General features: G+C 39.9%; 1 protein-coding gene across 5 annotated transcripts in view; it reads right to left on the bottom strand.

Moving 5' to 3' along the window:
* LOC111072290 overlaps positions 1-17,587 on the bottom strand; it is a 188,365-nt gene that overhangs the window by 28,538 nt on the left and 142,240 nt on the right. For all 5 annotated transcript variants that reach the window (XM_041595679.1, XM_041595678.1, XM_041595677.1 and 2 more), the window contains exons 3-4: positions 17,013-17,207; positions 4,573-4,684 (exon numbers count right to left, since the gene is read on the bottom strand). In XM_041595679.1, coding sequence (XP_041451613.1) covers positions 4,573-4,684; positions 17,013-17,207 — 307 coding nt within the window. The remainder of the gene's footprint in view (positions 1-4,572; positions 4,685-17,012; positions 17,208-17,587) is intronic.

Genomic DNA, 17,587 nt, shown 5'->3' on the forward strand with positions numbered 1-17,587 from the left:
AATAGCGGAAAAAATTAGCAATATGTAAATCCATTAGTAGCACTACTATTATTTTGACCGCAACTGTATATGGATAGATTTTCAAATTTTACATATATCATAAGTTCATACATATGTATGTACATACATATATACTGACTGAGTACGGGTATAAAGTTAGAGTTGCGGCCACAGCAGCGACTGACAACGTTCCTTCTCGGTATTTGTTCAATTTGTTATGTTGAGGAAAAAGTGCAATTTTTGTATCGATGTTTTGACCTTTTAAACTCAGGAAAGTAAATTAGAGTCTTGTTGTGTTTTATATATTAATCGTATGGGGAAGTTGCTTGAGCGTCGCTTAAGGTATGGATTTAAAGAGCTGGTTAAACGAGTAAGCTCCAGCCGTTTCACCAACCCTCCCAAAACAAACTGAACAGTTCCATTCAGCTTGCCTCTTATAAAAACATTTGAAAAATCAATTTAGACATAATACGTACCAACACATAGTAAAAAAAAGGACAGAAGAAATTATTTTTACTTTCGGCGACATTAATTTTTATAAGCCAAATTTGCTGTTTCCCAATGTGCATTGATCCGTTTCAATTAGATGCCACAGTCTCAAACAAAATCTACCCCACACCCGCCCTGCTCTTCATGGCTTAGTGTCCGCTGTCAGTATTCTCTGTCCACCAAACTGCCCGTCAACCGCTCGTCTTTTAATTAAGCCCCAAAGAAACGGGCAACAAAACACACACAGGCAGGCGTTGCTGTTTGTCTAATCTGGGGGCAAGGGCAAAATGATGCGGTGGTCAAAGTAATGGAAGAGAATTTCGGAACTGAATATGGAATGAGAGGGAGCTGCAAGAGTGGTGGAGAGAAGTAAAATAACAGCGGAAAACGGAACAGCGGAAAGAGAGAAATCAAAAAGCATTCAATTTAATTTCGGAATGAAACAAAACAGAAACCAGAGCAACACAAGCGAAAAGCACCATAATAAACGGCCTTTGATGGGCCATCAGGAGCACTCAAGACGGGGTGGTTTGAAAATCACAAACATCAAGAAACAAACAATCGGACAGAACAAGTGGAGTCGAAATAGTGGAGTGGGGAAAAGCGTGGGCGAGTGGCGTGAGGAGTCGGAACGTGATTGATGTGCCTTCATTGTGGTATCCAAAATGCGAAACCGAAATATGTTCGACCGATTTTCTGTCACCCCTAATGTGGAGGGATGTCGGGGCGTATTGGGCATATATAAATATAATATATATAAATACATACATATATACCCGTAATGCACGACCGCTAGGATGCCATCAACAAGTCGCGGCAAGGGCCACGTCTCACTCTGCAATCCAAAGCTGACGGACACAAAAAATGCTGACCAAAGAAAATAGGATGACCCGAAAGAAAAAGCAAACATGGAGGAACCGCTTTGACCTGCTTTGTTTGTTTTCGAAGTTTTTGTTTGCATACGCCTGGCCACATCACAAATAGAACAAAGACACTTAATGCCACGTCACAAACGCTGAAGCAGGCAGGCCCCAAACTCCTGACATCACCTCCTAGACACCGCCTGACCAACTACTGCCAGCCTCACCGAAAAAATCATTAAAAAAGAAGCCAGCAATAAAAAAAAAGCAAAACTCGAAGGAATTTAAAACGCGTCAAATCAAGGCTGGCTTACACGAATTTTATGCTCTCTTTTCCTTTTAAGATACACTTTTATTACAAGCGTTTATGCCTTCCTTTAGTTCCTTTTCCAATTTCCATCACGACATCGAAATATTTTGCGTACTGTGGGTCATAAAACTGCAACGGATAGCAAAATTTGTCTCAAATGTTCCAGCACCGTTCGTAATGTCCAAACTGAATGAATCGACAAAAAGGGAATGTTTCCCCGTAAAAAGAAAGCCTAACCTTTTAAAGCCAGGTTGAGGATTATGGCCTCTCTTTGCGGACACTTAAAACTTAAAAAAAATACGAGAAGAATAAAGCAAAAGAATATGTCTGCATTTGAGCGACTTATATTGTGAGCCACGGTAGGCACAAATTTTGAACTTGCAAGCTGTCAAAAAACAATCAAAACAATTAAACCCCATAGCACATACTCATGCATAGTAAATGCAGTATGTATGCGAGGCTCGATTAGTCGTGTTTTTGGGTTTTCTCAGCTATTTTCATTTGATTTATTTTTAGATCAGTAAGATGCGGAATGGAAACTAATGTAACTAAACTAACCTGTAAGGTAAGTCTGAACAAGAAACTAAACATGTACCTAAAAATGTGTCCAAGTAATTTTAGTGGCGACGACAGTGTGGCCCACGGCCATTTCATTTCGACCATAACGTATACATAAATGACTTTCATGGAAGACAAGTTACGTGTTCGTCTGAAAACCAAACAAAAAATCTTCCAAAAGATTTTCACAAGTACATGGTGCTACGATTGCAATCGATTGTTAGAAACTTAACAAAACATTGTCAAAGTTGATTTTTGTAGCTGGGCAATTTTTGTTTGTAAATTGCTCAATTATTTAGCTATGCTTGTTGGGCTTGCACTGGGAACATTATGGTATGCAAATTAAAACCAACCGCCCAGGAAACCACAAAGGGGGGGGGGGCGCGAAGGCGCCCCGTGGTTGTCTACGGAGCCCCCTGTGTACAGCCCGTCTGGAAATTCTGAAAAAGGGGCGGCCGGCGAAAGAACGGGGGCGCGCGGTACGGGAACGCGCCCGCCGGCCGGCGGGCCGCCCGCCGGGCGCCCCCGCCTACCCCGGCGGGCGGAAAAAGTCGAGTAGTGTAATCGGTAGTAAAGAGTTTTTTTAAATAAAAAAAATAATTTTATTTTACTAAAAATTAAGACAATTAGTGCGATTCTGTTTCTAATTCTGATTTGACCGAAGAGTGTTCGCTTCCTGTTCAAGACCTCCTTCTCAGGACTCGTGTGATATAAAAGAAGAAATTAATTTGCTGAGGCTGCCCCATCCCGGTCTAGCGCTGCAACGCTACCGATTCTCTCTCGCGCTCACGTATAATCTACATTGTAGATGTAGATGACAGATGTAGCAAAAAATGCAAGCAGATAAAATATTTGAAAATTCCATACAAAACAAAAGCTAATATAGATACTGACTGAGTACGGGTAAGCTCGCTTCCCCGTTGAGCTGGGAACAGCGCTGCGGCAGAATTAGCCGATTGTTTTACTTTGCGGATACAATTTTGCTGGCTTGGAGGCTGTGTTTTGCTGGAAAACAGAATTTTGTCTCAAGTAGTGCCTCAGTTGTTCGATTGAAAGCCATTAGACGCGTCTAGAGACGGCCACGAACAGTAATGTTGCTCTATTTTTGCTCTCATGCTATCTCTCTCTACGCAGCACAATTGCTGCTTTTATAGCTTACATAGCTATAAACGTTAACTGACATGCTGACCTGGTCATCCCCTTCCCCTTCGCAGTGGTTCTTCGTAATCCACCGGAGCCAGTCTCACGGCATTTCCCGCGGAAACGCTGGATGCTAGTGGGCCTGGTCACCGGTTCCTCCTCATTGTTGACATCCTTACCGCTTCCCGGAAAAAACCAAATTTTCTCCTAGCTTAAGAAATGAAAAGAAATGCATTTAACTTTGCGTTTAAAGCACATTTCTCTTTATTTAAAAAAAAGAAAAATGTTCAAATTTGAACAACGAATTTATTTGTTAAAATTTGTTAGCAAATTATAAAATTTTGGTTTTAGCAGCTTGATCAATTCCTAATTGAAGTGTAACAAAAGTTTGGCCAAATTCAACAACACGATATCCGACTTTTGCAGCGAGTTTTCGTACAACGAGCCACTGTGCGGTGATAGAAATCTTAAGCCATTGTGTACCCATTGCAGGAGTATGGAAACAGATCAAAAATATAATAAGGACGATACATTTGTATTTATGTATAGCCTCTAAACCTCGCTATTGATGCCGGTATAGTGAAAATTATATTTTTGATCTACTCAACCTTCCCCCCCCCCCCCCCCCCCCCCCCCCCCCCCCCCCAATGGTTTTTTAGACATCGATCAACATCGACTTACATTCTATAGCTGTCGACTCTGACCAACCGAGGCTTTACGTGAAAACGCACGTAGGCATTGCAGATTTTAGCAAGGCTTAAGTAAGGCTTGGCATGAACCGTTTCGAGTTTTATGCCAAAATAATAATTCCTTTTACCATACCATATCCCCTTCAATGTCCCTTCAAAAAATAGCACTTAATATTTACCATCATTTTAATTTAGAAAATCTGTAATATTTACTGTATGTACATATGTATGTACTTTTTTATTTATATTTTCATATTCTATTTTCCCTCTCTTTTGTTTTGTTCTATTTATACCCGTGTCCAGACTTAGCAGATTATTTTTAATAAAATACAAAATAAACCCAAACCGAAACAAGTGCCGTCAGAAGCTTAGAGCTCAGAGTTAGTTTACTGTGTGATTTTTGATCTTTTTTGTCTAATTTTAATGGGTTGTTTTTTGTTACTATCACATTAAATATTTTTTCTATTATTTGGCTAAATTGTTCTACGAGTATTTTGTCATTGTATTGCGTTAGAGGGATACTCACTCATGATCCCATTTCTGGCTGTAGGAGTCACGGTAGCCTGATCGTCGGTTGCGCCGGATGGCGCTGCTGTTGACATTGTGTGAGAGCGCAGCGGGCAGGAGCAGGGCCATTTCTGGAAAGAGGCAGAAAAGGACTCTGAGTGAATGTGGGGCTGAATGCAGAGTGCAGGTTTTTACTTGCACGACAATTTCCCCTTAGTCATACGGGGGAAATCAATTTGCTTGGAGCCATTGTTCCTCCACCCCCCACAAATACGCTTGCACGCGCACTCAAAGATGGAATCAAGTCTCTTTGCCCGAGGGGCATGAGAGACGATCCTACTTAGTTTTCCTGTTTGCATTGCTGGCCTCCTCATTCCATCGAGCCTAAACATGCCATTAGCAAACGAATGTAAATATAAAAGAACACTGACGCCTAACAAACAGCTCCAAGCATGTGAGAACGAAACGCCTGGCGGCCCCACCAAGCACTTCACCCTCCCACAACGTCAGCGATAGCACGTTAAATTTTCCCACACGCCCACACATTGCACCTAAAAGGTGCACCTTTTACTAGTTGTTTTTGTTGAGTAATGCATTATTATTGACGTGATTATTTGATGAGAATTTATATATTTATATTCATGTATGGTTAGTTCAGATTATAGCCACTAAAAAAGCATATCCTCACATTTTTCATATTTCAGCGCATTTTGGCAGGCTTCTTTGGATTTAATTGTCAAAAATAGTAATTTTCACTTTTTTCATCGTTTTAATCCGTTCTTGAGGTAAAAATACGTCTACGGCTTGTTAAATATCAAGCTTGAATCAAAGCAACTATTTTTATTTCTATCAATCCAAATATTGAGTAGCGTTTCATAAAAAGTTCGACCTGACCAACAAGATGAAAATACCCGTAAAAGTATTACGGTCGCAAACGGTCGAAAATAATTTAATTTAATTTGATTTTGGATTGGATTGGATTTTGCCGCTGGCTGCCGCGGTATTGGTTGTTTCCCACAAAAGACAGGCAAGTTGGTTAAGTTTTGTCTAATTTTGGAAGGTCCAAATAAATACGCACAAAAAACGAACTAACATATATATACAAAATCTTTTTTTACATTAACATTCTACATACTCCGGCCTCTCTGTTCCATATTTTAAATTCACCTTTTCTCAAAATTTACAAAACTCACAAACTCAAGAAAAAGATTCCCGATTTTCGGGAACCAACTCGTAATTAACCTTACATCTGACTTTGATGTGTGCAACGCAGAGAAGGAAACGTTTCCGACCCCATAAAGTATATATATTCTTGATCAGCATCAATAGCCGAGTCGATAGAGCCATGTTTGTCTGTCCGTCTCTCCGTCCGTCCATCTTGTTTGTCGCCTGGATCTCAGAGACAAAAAGAGACTCATGTGATATCACACTGCTACAAGTGTATTTCAAAATTTCGCCCCGCCCCCTTCCGCCACCACAAGGGACGAAAATCTGTGGCAGGCACATTTTTAAAGATACGATAAAACTGAAAACGCAGTATCGTAGATAATGACCATATCAACCAGATTGACGAATCTGAATCAGATCGGATCATAATTATAGCCAGAATGAAGAAATTTTCAGCTGCTTCCCCCCGCCTCCTTCAGAAAGAACCATCCACTACTGATTCTTTTTCTCGCTCGCACACTCTGCCTCGTTATGTACGCGAGCGCCCTCTAGCGGTGGAGATGTTGAATCTAAATGGGACATCTATAATCTACATGTTAGATGTAGAATATACATAGTAAATGTAGATGTATATCCAGCTGCTATAAATCGGTCACCTAGTAGGTCGAAGAATGTTACAAATTCTGTTTCGGAAATGCAGAAGCGTGGTGGGCAGTATACTGCGGCTAGGTTTAGGTAGCCGCTCTGAATTTCAATATGAATTGCTGTCGCCTGTGGATAAGGTGTAGCAAATGAAGGCAATGGATAATGCCTAATGCGATTCTTGATCAGAACGCCAGTACCTCCATGTGCCTTACCATCGGGATGATTTGTCGCATAGAAGTTAAAGCCATCGAGGTGAAAATATTTTTTATTTGTTAGGTGAGTCTCTGATATGAGCATGGCGTCAATGTCTTGTTGAGCGAGGAACTGTAAGAGCTCGCATTTGTGCTGCGAAATGCCATTTGCATTCCAGAAACATATATTTAGACAAGCCATTTAAGCAGATTTCTGTTTGCATTAATACAAAATATGTATGCATTCTTTCTAAGATTTTGTCCTGTGAAGTTTTCGAATTTATGCCAAAATATCGGCTGTCTGGCCCAATCTGCATTGGTTATAGCCATATGACGTTAGACTTTGCTAACTGACTAGCTGGAAAAATAGACATGGCCTCATCGGAAATGCTTGCAGTCAGAGCGAGAGAACTATATGCGTCAAGCTGGCTGTCCAGTTGAGCTGGGATCAGCGCTGCGGCAGAATTGATCGAAAAATTTACTTTGCGGATACAATTTTGCTGGCTTGGTGTCTGTGTTCTGCTAGAAAACATCATTGTGTGTCAAGTAGTGCCTCAGTTGTTCTACTAAAAGCCATTAAACGTGTCTGGAGTCGGCGTCAAACAATAATGTAGCATTTGATCTCTATGGCTTTCCCTCTCTACGCAGCGAAATTGTCTGAGTCTAATGTCATATGGCTATTGGCCTGGCTGCTCTAAATACCGGGAATGCCCTTGGCATGTACCCATCTTACCGTTTCCATAACGCTGATACCATTACCGTGTTTACTCGATATAATTAACGCTTGCGATGTGTCTGCTATTTGCGTTCAATCATCCCATCTCAGCGCTAAAAGAGGAACAGGCAACCAGAGTGTAAGCGGAGGAAAGAAGAGCTCGTTGGATCGCCACGAGTGAGGGGCGTCACTTCAAAGAAGTATGGATAACAAATTTGGTTGCTCTTTCGCTTATAGCCTCTGAGATCTAGGCGCTCATCAAAAACGGATGGACGGACGGACATGGCAATATCTACTCGTCGATTGATGCTGATCATTTTACTTTTCAAAAGGAACTGTAATTTTTATACCCGTACTCAAAAAGAGTTAAGGGCTATATTAGATGTGTGGTAAAAGTGGATGTGTGTAACGCAGAGAAGGAAACGTTCCCGACCCCTTAAAGAATATATATAGTCTTGATCAGCATCAATAGCCGAGTCGATATAGCCATGTCTGTCTGTCCGTCTGTCTGTCCGTCTGTCTGTCCGTCTAGTTGAGCGCCTAGATCTCAGAGACTATAAAAGCTAGGGCAACCAAATTTGGTTTTCAGACTCATGTGATATCACACTGCTACAAGTGTATTTCAAAATTTCGCCCCGCCCCCTTCCGCCCCCACAATTTTAAAGATACGATAAAACGAAAAATGCAGCATCGTAGAGAATGACCATATCAACCAGATTGACGAATCTGAATCAGATCGGATCATATTTATAGCCAAAATGAAGAAATTATTTTTCTGTTGGTTGCCCCAGCTCCTTCAGCAAGAGACCTACTACTCATTCTCTTTCTCTCTCGCACACTCTGCCGCGTTATGTACGCGAGCGCCCTCTAACGGAGGAGATGTAGAATCTAAATGGTACATGTAGAATCTACATGTTAGTTGTAGAATATACATAGTAGCTGTATATAACGTATGTAGCAAAAAAATGTAACATGTAAATGTAAAAATTTTTTTTTCAATTCTAAAATTCTAAAAAATCATAAGCTCAAAAATGAATATAGTGACTGAGTACGGGTATGGGCAGAGTCGCGTCCCCAGAAGCGACTCGCACGCTCCTTCTCGTTTCTTTTCACTTCTTCATTATTTCTTAATTTCACAATTTCTTGTATGTGTGATACGCGTCGTTTTCTTATTTTATTTTATGCTGCCGTTTTTGTGTGTGGCTCTCCACGTATGTTTGTATGTATTGTGATTTGAGTCGTTTCTTTCCACGTTACGTTCACCTTGAGAATGTCAGTTTTTAAGTTTTTTCGCTTCACAACTACGCACTTTTTGGACTTTTTATTTTTTGTAGGTTGAGCCCCCAAAATATGTGGGACCGGGGTAAGTGTAGGTATTCCGATCGAAATAAGAACAGTCCCGGCATGTTGGTTTAAATGTATTTAGGTTTAGTGATTAGCTTGTATGGTTTTGGTTATAATTATATGTTCCTTTAAATGTAAATGTGAATAAGATATTGGATTATTATAGCTCGTTGTTTCGTCTTTTCGCGTATTTTCCTCGTGATTTTTGAGAGCGTCGTTTCTCGTGACCGTCTTTCGTCGTTTTCCGATAACTTCTTTTGCTTTTTCCTCGTTTCTGGCCGGCTTGCCAACTCGTCGTTCTACTCAGCTGTTCATGGGAGGGTAGGCTATACGGCGTTACCATACCATTCCCACATATATATGTAGATTACAATCAGTAATCTCGTCGATGGTGGTTTTCTATTATGAACGATTAACTGCAGCTACAAAGTCTGAAGTAGAGTTGGGTTGCTCATGAGTGAGTGAACAAAAATGAGCTGTTCACTTCACTGAGTGAACTGAACATGTTCACTCAATTTTTGTTCAGCTGTTCACTTGTTCAGTTGCTCACTGTTCACTCACTTGTTCAGTTGTTCCCTGTTCAAGTTGTACTCGGTACACAAGACAAAATTACTTTTAGCTATGTTTAGTTCATTTCTTACACAGAACAAAATCACTTATTGTCAGCGGCCCCCCCCCCCCCCCCCCGCAACTGGCCCAGCCGCCCCACATTTTTTCAGCAACTTGGCCTTACTTTGGCCTTTTGGTCGTCCAAATGCTCAAAATGATCCCAAATCGAACTTAAACTGCGTTTTAGGTACAAATTCTGTTCACTTGCTTAACGGTTAAATTTTTTGTTGTACAAGGGGCTCAATCTTCAGCATGGTGGCAACACTGTTTTTATGAACTGTGTGGCAACTTTTCTTACAGAGTCGCGTTTTTGCTTTGAATTTCCAATTTTAATACAAAACATTAAGTATGTCTCTTAAACGCAAATTAAGTTCCATTTGGGATCATTTTGAGCATTTGGACGACCAAAAGGCCAAGTGTAACATCTGCAAGGTAATTTTGTCTTGCGTATCGCAGAGCAATCTTGGTCGCCACCTAAAGGCAAAACATCCATGTGCTTTAGTAAGCGTTGAACGCCAGAACACACTGCATTCAAGCGATTCAGGAGGCAATGCAACAGAAAAACAGCGCAGAATCGTTGATTTTATCCATCGACCCCCACCGGCCCGAAAATGTGAAGAGATCGATCGACAGCTTGTTCGAATGCTGCGTTTCTGCCTGGGTTCCGCGCGTAACAGGCTTCGGGTTGGTGTCGCATGGGCCACTTGATGGTGCAGTCATTGCATATCAACGTCCAGACAAGAATGGTGGCAAAAGGGCATCATGCCCTTAGAATAGTCGAGGAGCCCGACTTTAAAAAACTGATCGAGGATGTTTCCTTCAGCGGTTTGTTTGACAACAGACGGATGGACTTCATTGACAAATGAGTGTTATATGGCGGTAACAGCTCACTATATTTCCACTGAAACGACAACGTTACATTCGCATATGCTTGCATGTGAAGCCTTTAATGAGAGGCATACTAGCATAAACCTATGCTCGTGTTTGAACAAAATTGTGGCTGAATGGTGTATCGAAGATAAAATCGTTGCAATCACGTCCGATAATGCCGCTAATATTGTGGGTGCAGTAAAGCTTGGAAACTGGCGGCACATCCCCTGCTTTGCACATACACTGAATTTAATTGTCCAAAACGGGCTGAAACAAATATCCGAGACACGAAAAAAGGTCAAAGCAATCGTGGAGTTTTTTAATCGCAGCGCAGTTGGAACCAAAAAGTTAAAGGAGGCAAACGCATCTGCCAGATTTAAAATTAGTACAGGATGTACAGACAAGATGGAATTCCACATTTAAAATGTTTGAGCGATTGCTAACTTTAAAAGAGGCGGTTATGGTAGCCGTGTCTATACTTCGCCCAGATCTTATTCTAACCCACCAAGACTGGAAAATAATTGAAGATTTGTTGCCGGTGCTAAAACCTTTCTATCAAGTAACATTAGAAATTTCTTCGGAGAAAAATGTTACTCTTTCGAGAGTCAGCAATTTATAATTTAAAAAAATGGAAAAAATTGGTGAAAATTGTTCTAATGATTCGGTTTCGATGGTTGTTGAGGAGCTACAACGTGAAATGACTTATAGATTCAAAGAGTTTGAGAACAACGATTTGTATGCTGAAAGCACAATTTTGGATCCTCGTTTCAAAGGTCGCCTTTTTCGATCAAAGCTTAGCTTGGAGACAGCAATTGAATCTTTGAATGGAAAAGTCATCGAAAATAGTTTTGATTTTCGAACGGAAACTGGAAAACCTGATAGCAACGTTGTGGAGGAGGAAACTGGAAATGATGACTTGTGGGAGGAGTACGATAATTTATTTAATGAGTCATCGAAACCATGCAACGACATGTCAGCTGAGATTAAAGAGGTGAATAGATATCTGGCAGAGGAATGCCTAAATAGGACTGATGATCCTTTGATCTGGTTGGAGTCAAGAAGAGATGCTTATCCACGCCTACATGCCATCGCATTGAAGCGCTTGTGTTTGCTGGCAACATCTGTGCCTTGCGAGAGACTTTTTTCCGCAGCTGGCGAAATTATTAGAAAGAGGCGAACTCTTTTGAATCCAAATAAGGTGGAGAACCTTATGTTCCTTCACAGCAACATGTAAACGCAGGACATTTTTATTATTTGTTTAATTTTTCCAATTAATCACAAACAATTTTTATCTAGCACAGCACTTCTGAATCTCAGCCTCTAGTCCAGGGCTCTAAGCTTGTTTTATCCATGAATAATGATCTCCACATGCCGTATTGAAATATATTCTTCTTTGTTTTTGTCTTATTTTTTATTAAATATTCCTAACGTATTGAAATACATGAATAAACTTTTTTTTTTGCCTTTTCTTTTTCTTAATAAAATATTCTTACTTTTATGTATTGTTATCCGATATTCTTAAATATTTGGGTGGGGGGTTTTGCTAAACATACTTATTCATACATATGTACATCTATATGTATGTATTTCGAATGTACCACAAAAATAAACTGGGGAAAATTAACAAATGTTTGAAAAAGAAAGCATTGAACTGAGTGAACCACTGAACAGGGAACAACTGAGTGAGCAACTGAACAAGTGAACAACTGAGTGAACAACTGAACAAGTGAACAACTGAGTGAACAACTGAACAAGTGAACAACTGAACAAGTGAACAACTGAGTGAGCAAGTGAACAACTGAGCGAACAAGTGAACAACTGAGTGAACAAATGAGCAACTGAGCAAAGTGAGCGAGTTGTTCACTCACTTAAAAGTGAGCAACTGAACTTGTTCACACTCTTTACCCAACTCTAGTCTGAAGCACATTGACGATTCATTCAAGAGACAAAATATGCTTTCTCACAATAATTTTGGTAGTTGCGCCGATACAAACTTTCCCGAGGGAAGTCGAAAAATAGTTCCAGTAGATTTTTATTTTGAATTTTTATTCTTTTGAACCTTGTTCATTTTTATTGATACATCAGAAGTATGTTTGAGCTTAAAGAATCAATATATTATCAAAATATTTTAATATTGATGAAAAAGACTGCCACGTTACAAATAGAATTCGTCTCAGATCAAAGTCAGAAATTAATATAATGTTTGATTTAATGTTTTTTTTCAAAAGAAGGCTAACAATTCTCAAAGAATAGTAAGTCTTTTGTTTTGTTAATGCAATATATTTTTCATAAAGAAACTTTTAATAATCTGGGACTGTTACGTTACACTAAAAATTGCGGTTAAATTGTTTTTCATTGCAAAGGCAGTCAAAATTGTTTCTGTCAAATATTTCATTAAGATACCTTTAAATAATTTAATTCTACTATTAAAAGTGTTGATGAGCAAGTAAAAAATAATTTGTTTGGAATATTACAAACCTTTTTGGCACGTGTCATGCTTTTATTCACTTTAACTAACCCCGATGCAAACTGGTACCAATCCATTAACCCAAAACTCAATAGCTACCATTTATCTAAAACTCAAAACTATCTCGGCTTGACCAAATAAAAAAAAATAACACGACTTAGACTGGGTCACACAAATCATACTCATCACCATTACATAGACAAAACACCAAATAACTACAACCTCTGCAACACAAATGTCCCAACATCCATTGAACACATTCTCAATAGCTGTCCGTCCCTAAACACCCACAGACGTTCAATATTTACCACCATTAATCCGTTACAAACCTTAGCAAACCCAACTCCTGAAAACATAAACACCATTCTTTTATTTTTGCAAAAAATTTTGAATTAAGGCAAATTTAGCAATATATAGTATAGTATATTTTCTGCTAAAATTTTGAATTAATACTTAACATCAATTGGGAATGAAGGCCTTATGCCGCCAATGTTCCGGTAAATTTACTAGCCTGTTAGATTTATATAGATAAAAAAAAACCCCGATGCAACGACCGAAGTGGAAATTTTCGAAACTATCAAACTGAGTTTTATGATACATTGGGAGCGGTATAAAATATATATAAAACTATATATAATAATATATAATCAAAATCTAAAAAAACACTTTTTACGTGGTTTTGTTTTTTGCGACTTTGACCACATTTGTTCTTGGCATTCAGTCCAATGTAATCCCAACATGTAAACACCAAAATTCAATCACTTGTTCAGAAATATTTACACCTGGGACGAATGATGCCAAGGATATTTAAAAAAAAAAACTCACCCCATGTCTCCGAAGTGAAGAAAGGTTTTTTGGCCAGGAAGTGTGTCTGCAGCTCGTGGCCCATATGTGTTGCATAATTTTGGGCGCCAAAACACTCGCAACCTATGCAAATTTTAAGAACCAAGTGCTCCGCGAGGACAGCGTTTGAGACTCTCGCCCGCACTCACTCACACATCCATTTGCATAATCAAATGCAAGACTGTTGTCATACCCCATCGCCCAGCCATCCAGGTCTTACCTCTCCCGCGCGGGCTCAGCCCCGGGTATATTTATTCACTTGAAAAACTCAAGTTGAATACCGGAAGTTTGGTCACTTAGTGCCGGGAGAAAAATTGAACTAGCAGCATTAAGTAGCTGATACCAAAGCTGACTCGAACTATTGAACTGGACTTAAGAAACATGTTAAATTTTCTCATACAAATGTGGATGAAATGAAATTTCCAGCTCGAAAACTACGTGAGCCACAAATCTATGACATATGTACATATGTGCATACAAGTACATATATTCACCCGGTGGCAGGGTGTCGCGATTGACTGGAGCCGCTCAGGCAGTTCATCTTGGACAATTACCAACTTGGCCAAGCAGGCGAGATGACGTTTACACACTGGCACACATGCTCGTATGTACGAGTGCCCCACGCATGCAAGTTAATTGGAATTTAGCACATGACAGCCCCGTGTGTGAGGGTGTGAGCGGAAGCAATTATTTTTATAACGTTAATGAGCACAGCGCATTATTGCGGCTGAGGCCGACGCGGAGCCGAGGGGCGGTACTAAAGGTGTGCGCACGTGTTGGGAATGTTGCAAACCGAAACGCCCCAAATGATGTGAAAATATTCTACCAAATTCCACGGAACTTAAACCGTTAATATTTCTGAATTATTTACTTCGCAATTATCGCGGTGCAGGCAACGGGGAACGAGGTCGGCCGGTTATGCAAAATGTATGGTTTTTTCGGCCATTCTTGCTCCTTAGCATTCGTTGTTTGTCTCTGAGCTCCCGCGTTTGCCAAACTTAATTATTGTTCAAGTGATTCTGACTGCACAATGGTGTTTTTTTATATCATAAGATATAATTTTAAAGATGCGGACTTGAATTTTACATTTCTTTTTGGAAATTTCTACCTCATGCCGGAAGCCGCAAAGGAGGCTTTGCCTGAGCCAAAATTATTTATTCGATGGGATATTTTATGTCTCCCTTGTCCAAATGAAATCCGTTAAAAATGGTGGGACAGACTTCTAGACCTCACTTTGTCAGCAAATGGTTGCCAGAGGTAATGCGATATCTCTTCCTAAAGATCCATACCACCCAACTTTACTATGTGTGAATGTTTGTCGAATCTGCCCGAATGAACTGTTTTTGCAAGACCCCTTTTCGACGATCTAAACCTACAACTCTCGCATGTTGGTTGGTCCGTTCTCAAGTCATTACCGAAAATCGACGAAACAGTCAATTCGTTTTATCACTGTACTCGTATCGTCCTAGCCTCCCTGGTTCTCCAAGTATTTGTCCTACCTAAAAAATAAAAAATCCCGACTCTATATAAAGTACCAGAAAACTATATATGTTTTCGCCTAATATTTTTCGGTTCGTTCTCAATTTCTTACCGTCATCATTTACTGAATGAAACAGAATCTTAAAGTCAGCTTAAGGTACGCCGTACTCGTATCTCACCTAAAACTCATCCACTCCTTACTCTACCATCTACTTCATGCTATCAACGTTTTTCTACCATTCGTTGAAGAATCTTTTGAAGGTTTGGCATCGATTGAAAACACCTTCTCTGCGGGCTATGCCAATCTTCTTTCCCTGACTCTTCAATCTATCTTTGGGGCGTTTTTTTTATTCGAATGAATTGAAACGAATACAACCTTGTTCCTCTTCACAAAAAAAGCTCAAGATCCAAAATCGACATCCTTACGCCTAGTTACCTGTCGATTGCAACAAGTATTTTGCAGTTTGGTTTTTTAAGATATCGATCAACATCAACTCACCTTCTTGAGTTCTCGTATATAACACTACTCAAAAGCATTCTTCCGCTCCGCTCCGAACCAAACCAACTTTTGTTGATAAAATTGGGGCTTTATAATGATTAATGATAATTTTTTGTTTCTATGGCCTATCTTAAGAATTTAGAAGAACTTACATGTTTTTTTTAGACGTAGCGCTATTTTTCACATAACTCATCTATCTAACATATAGTTGTAATGTTGTACGTCGTTCTAAAAATAATAATTGCAGCTATAAATTGGAACAGAACACTTTAAAGCTTCAGCTTATCGTTTGGGAATGATTAAGCTTTGAAATGCAAAATTGATATGCTGTGGGGTTTTTGTTTCAAAATTTGTGACTATAAAAACCCAGGAAAAGAAAACAACATGTTCTGTCTTTGTACTTTTTGTGTATAGGAGCATTAATAAGGAGTCGTTTAAGTTTTAATTCTTGAAAATGCGCTGCACACATCCACTTTTACCACAAATACAATATACTCCTTAGCGCTTTGAGTACGGGTATACAAATTTAAAGCCCCAAATCTATCAGAAACAGTCGGTTTGGTTCCTTGAATAAAATCGTGTCGGGTAGTGTAATCAATCAAAATAAGTTCATACTTGCAGCGTTACGATATAGTATGCAAATAAATTAAATCATGAAGCAGCGAGTATCAATGAGGGGGAAGCTGTGAGCCGCGCCTCTACCTTCATACCTGGTGCTCAGTCAGTCAGATTCAAGAATATGTAATCTGTTTCCATTTTTTACGCTACATCTGTCATCTACATGTACATCTACATCTACACTCTCTCTCTCTCTCTCTCTCTCTTCTCACACTAACACACAGTTCTTGCTCGATCTCCCCCGCCAGAAGGTGTGTGTGATGTGACAGGAGTCTGGAAACAAAATTTGGTTCTACTAACTCTTATAGTCTCTGAGAACTAGGCGTCAGACAGACAGACATGGCTATATCTACTCAGCTATTGATGCTGATCAAGAATATATATACTTAATGGGGTCGGAAACGATTCCTTCTGTGCGTCACGCACATCCACTTTTACCACAATTCATACATCCCTACGCTTACCGAGTACCGGGTATAATAGTAATTTAAAGTTTTACTTTCCCGTGGAACTTTGCACCTTTTTTTAAATTTCTTAGAATATCCCTTTCTTATTTAAATTAATTTATTATTATTTAGTTCCATATATAGTAAAGAGTTAATATTCTGTTAACATAAATCATAGTAATAAATCAAAAATCGCATCGAAAGGGCGGGCATATGTATGTATGTAAGTATATGTATGTAGCATGTAGGACATATGCATGTACAATGTACATGCACAATATGTGCATAAGTGATGTAGCCACAATGCCAATTTCACTGCTAAATGAATTGCTTTAGCTTATGTATATATGTACATGGGCATTCCATACATGTGCAGACGAGAACATTGAAGATCTTTCATTTAAATACAGTTTTGGCATGAAAATATACGCAATGATCTGCAATTCTAAGCCACAGACTTTAAAACTATTTAAACTCCAGCTATGCATATCTTATCACGTGAATGTCGATCGAATAGGATTAAGGTGTTTACTTGTCGATAGAATAGGAGTGAGGTATTTACTTACCACGCAAAATCTTCTTCTCGCGGTGTCCATGACATCGGAAGCCCTGGCAGCCACGCGTCTGGAATAGCGTCGGGCAATGCTTGCCGCCGTTCTGAGCCACCTGCAGTATCTGGCGGCTGCGCGTCATCAGCCCGTTGCCGCAGCTCTTGTCGCACTCGCTCCAGGCGCCCCAATCACTAGCTTGGCAGTCCAAAACTTAAAGATAAAGAATGCAACAGTTAGAGGATAGCCTCAGATCAAATGTGGCTTAGTCCTACCCCATAATGCTGGGACTCCACCTCACCCTTTACCCCCAAGATCCACCAAATGCATCTTAAACGCACGACTAAACGGGTGCGATGGCCACGATGGCTCAAGTTTTTTAATTAAAAATTCTGCAGCATGGAATGGAAATTAATTAAAATCCATATGCCCTGATTGTACTTCGCTGTTCCGCCACAGAGTTTTGCACTGGCCTAGCGTTCTGCCTCCGCCCGTGCTCCCGCTTTGCCCCTGGCTGACTTTGGTTAGTGTTAATCAAACCCAAACCCAAGCCCAACCCAAAGCTTCAGTCCCCCACCGACAGTCCCGTCTCT

Source organism: Drosophila obscura, unplaced genomic scaffold (genome assembly GCF_018151105.1).
Source record: "Drosophila obscura isolate BZ-5 IFL unplaced genomic scaffold, ASM1815110v1 contig_75, whole genome shotgun sequence".
Lineage (NCBI taxonomy): Eukaryota > Metazoa > Arthropoda > Insecta > Diptera > Drosophilidae > Drosophila > Drosophila obscura.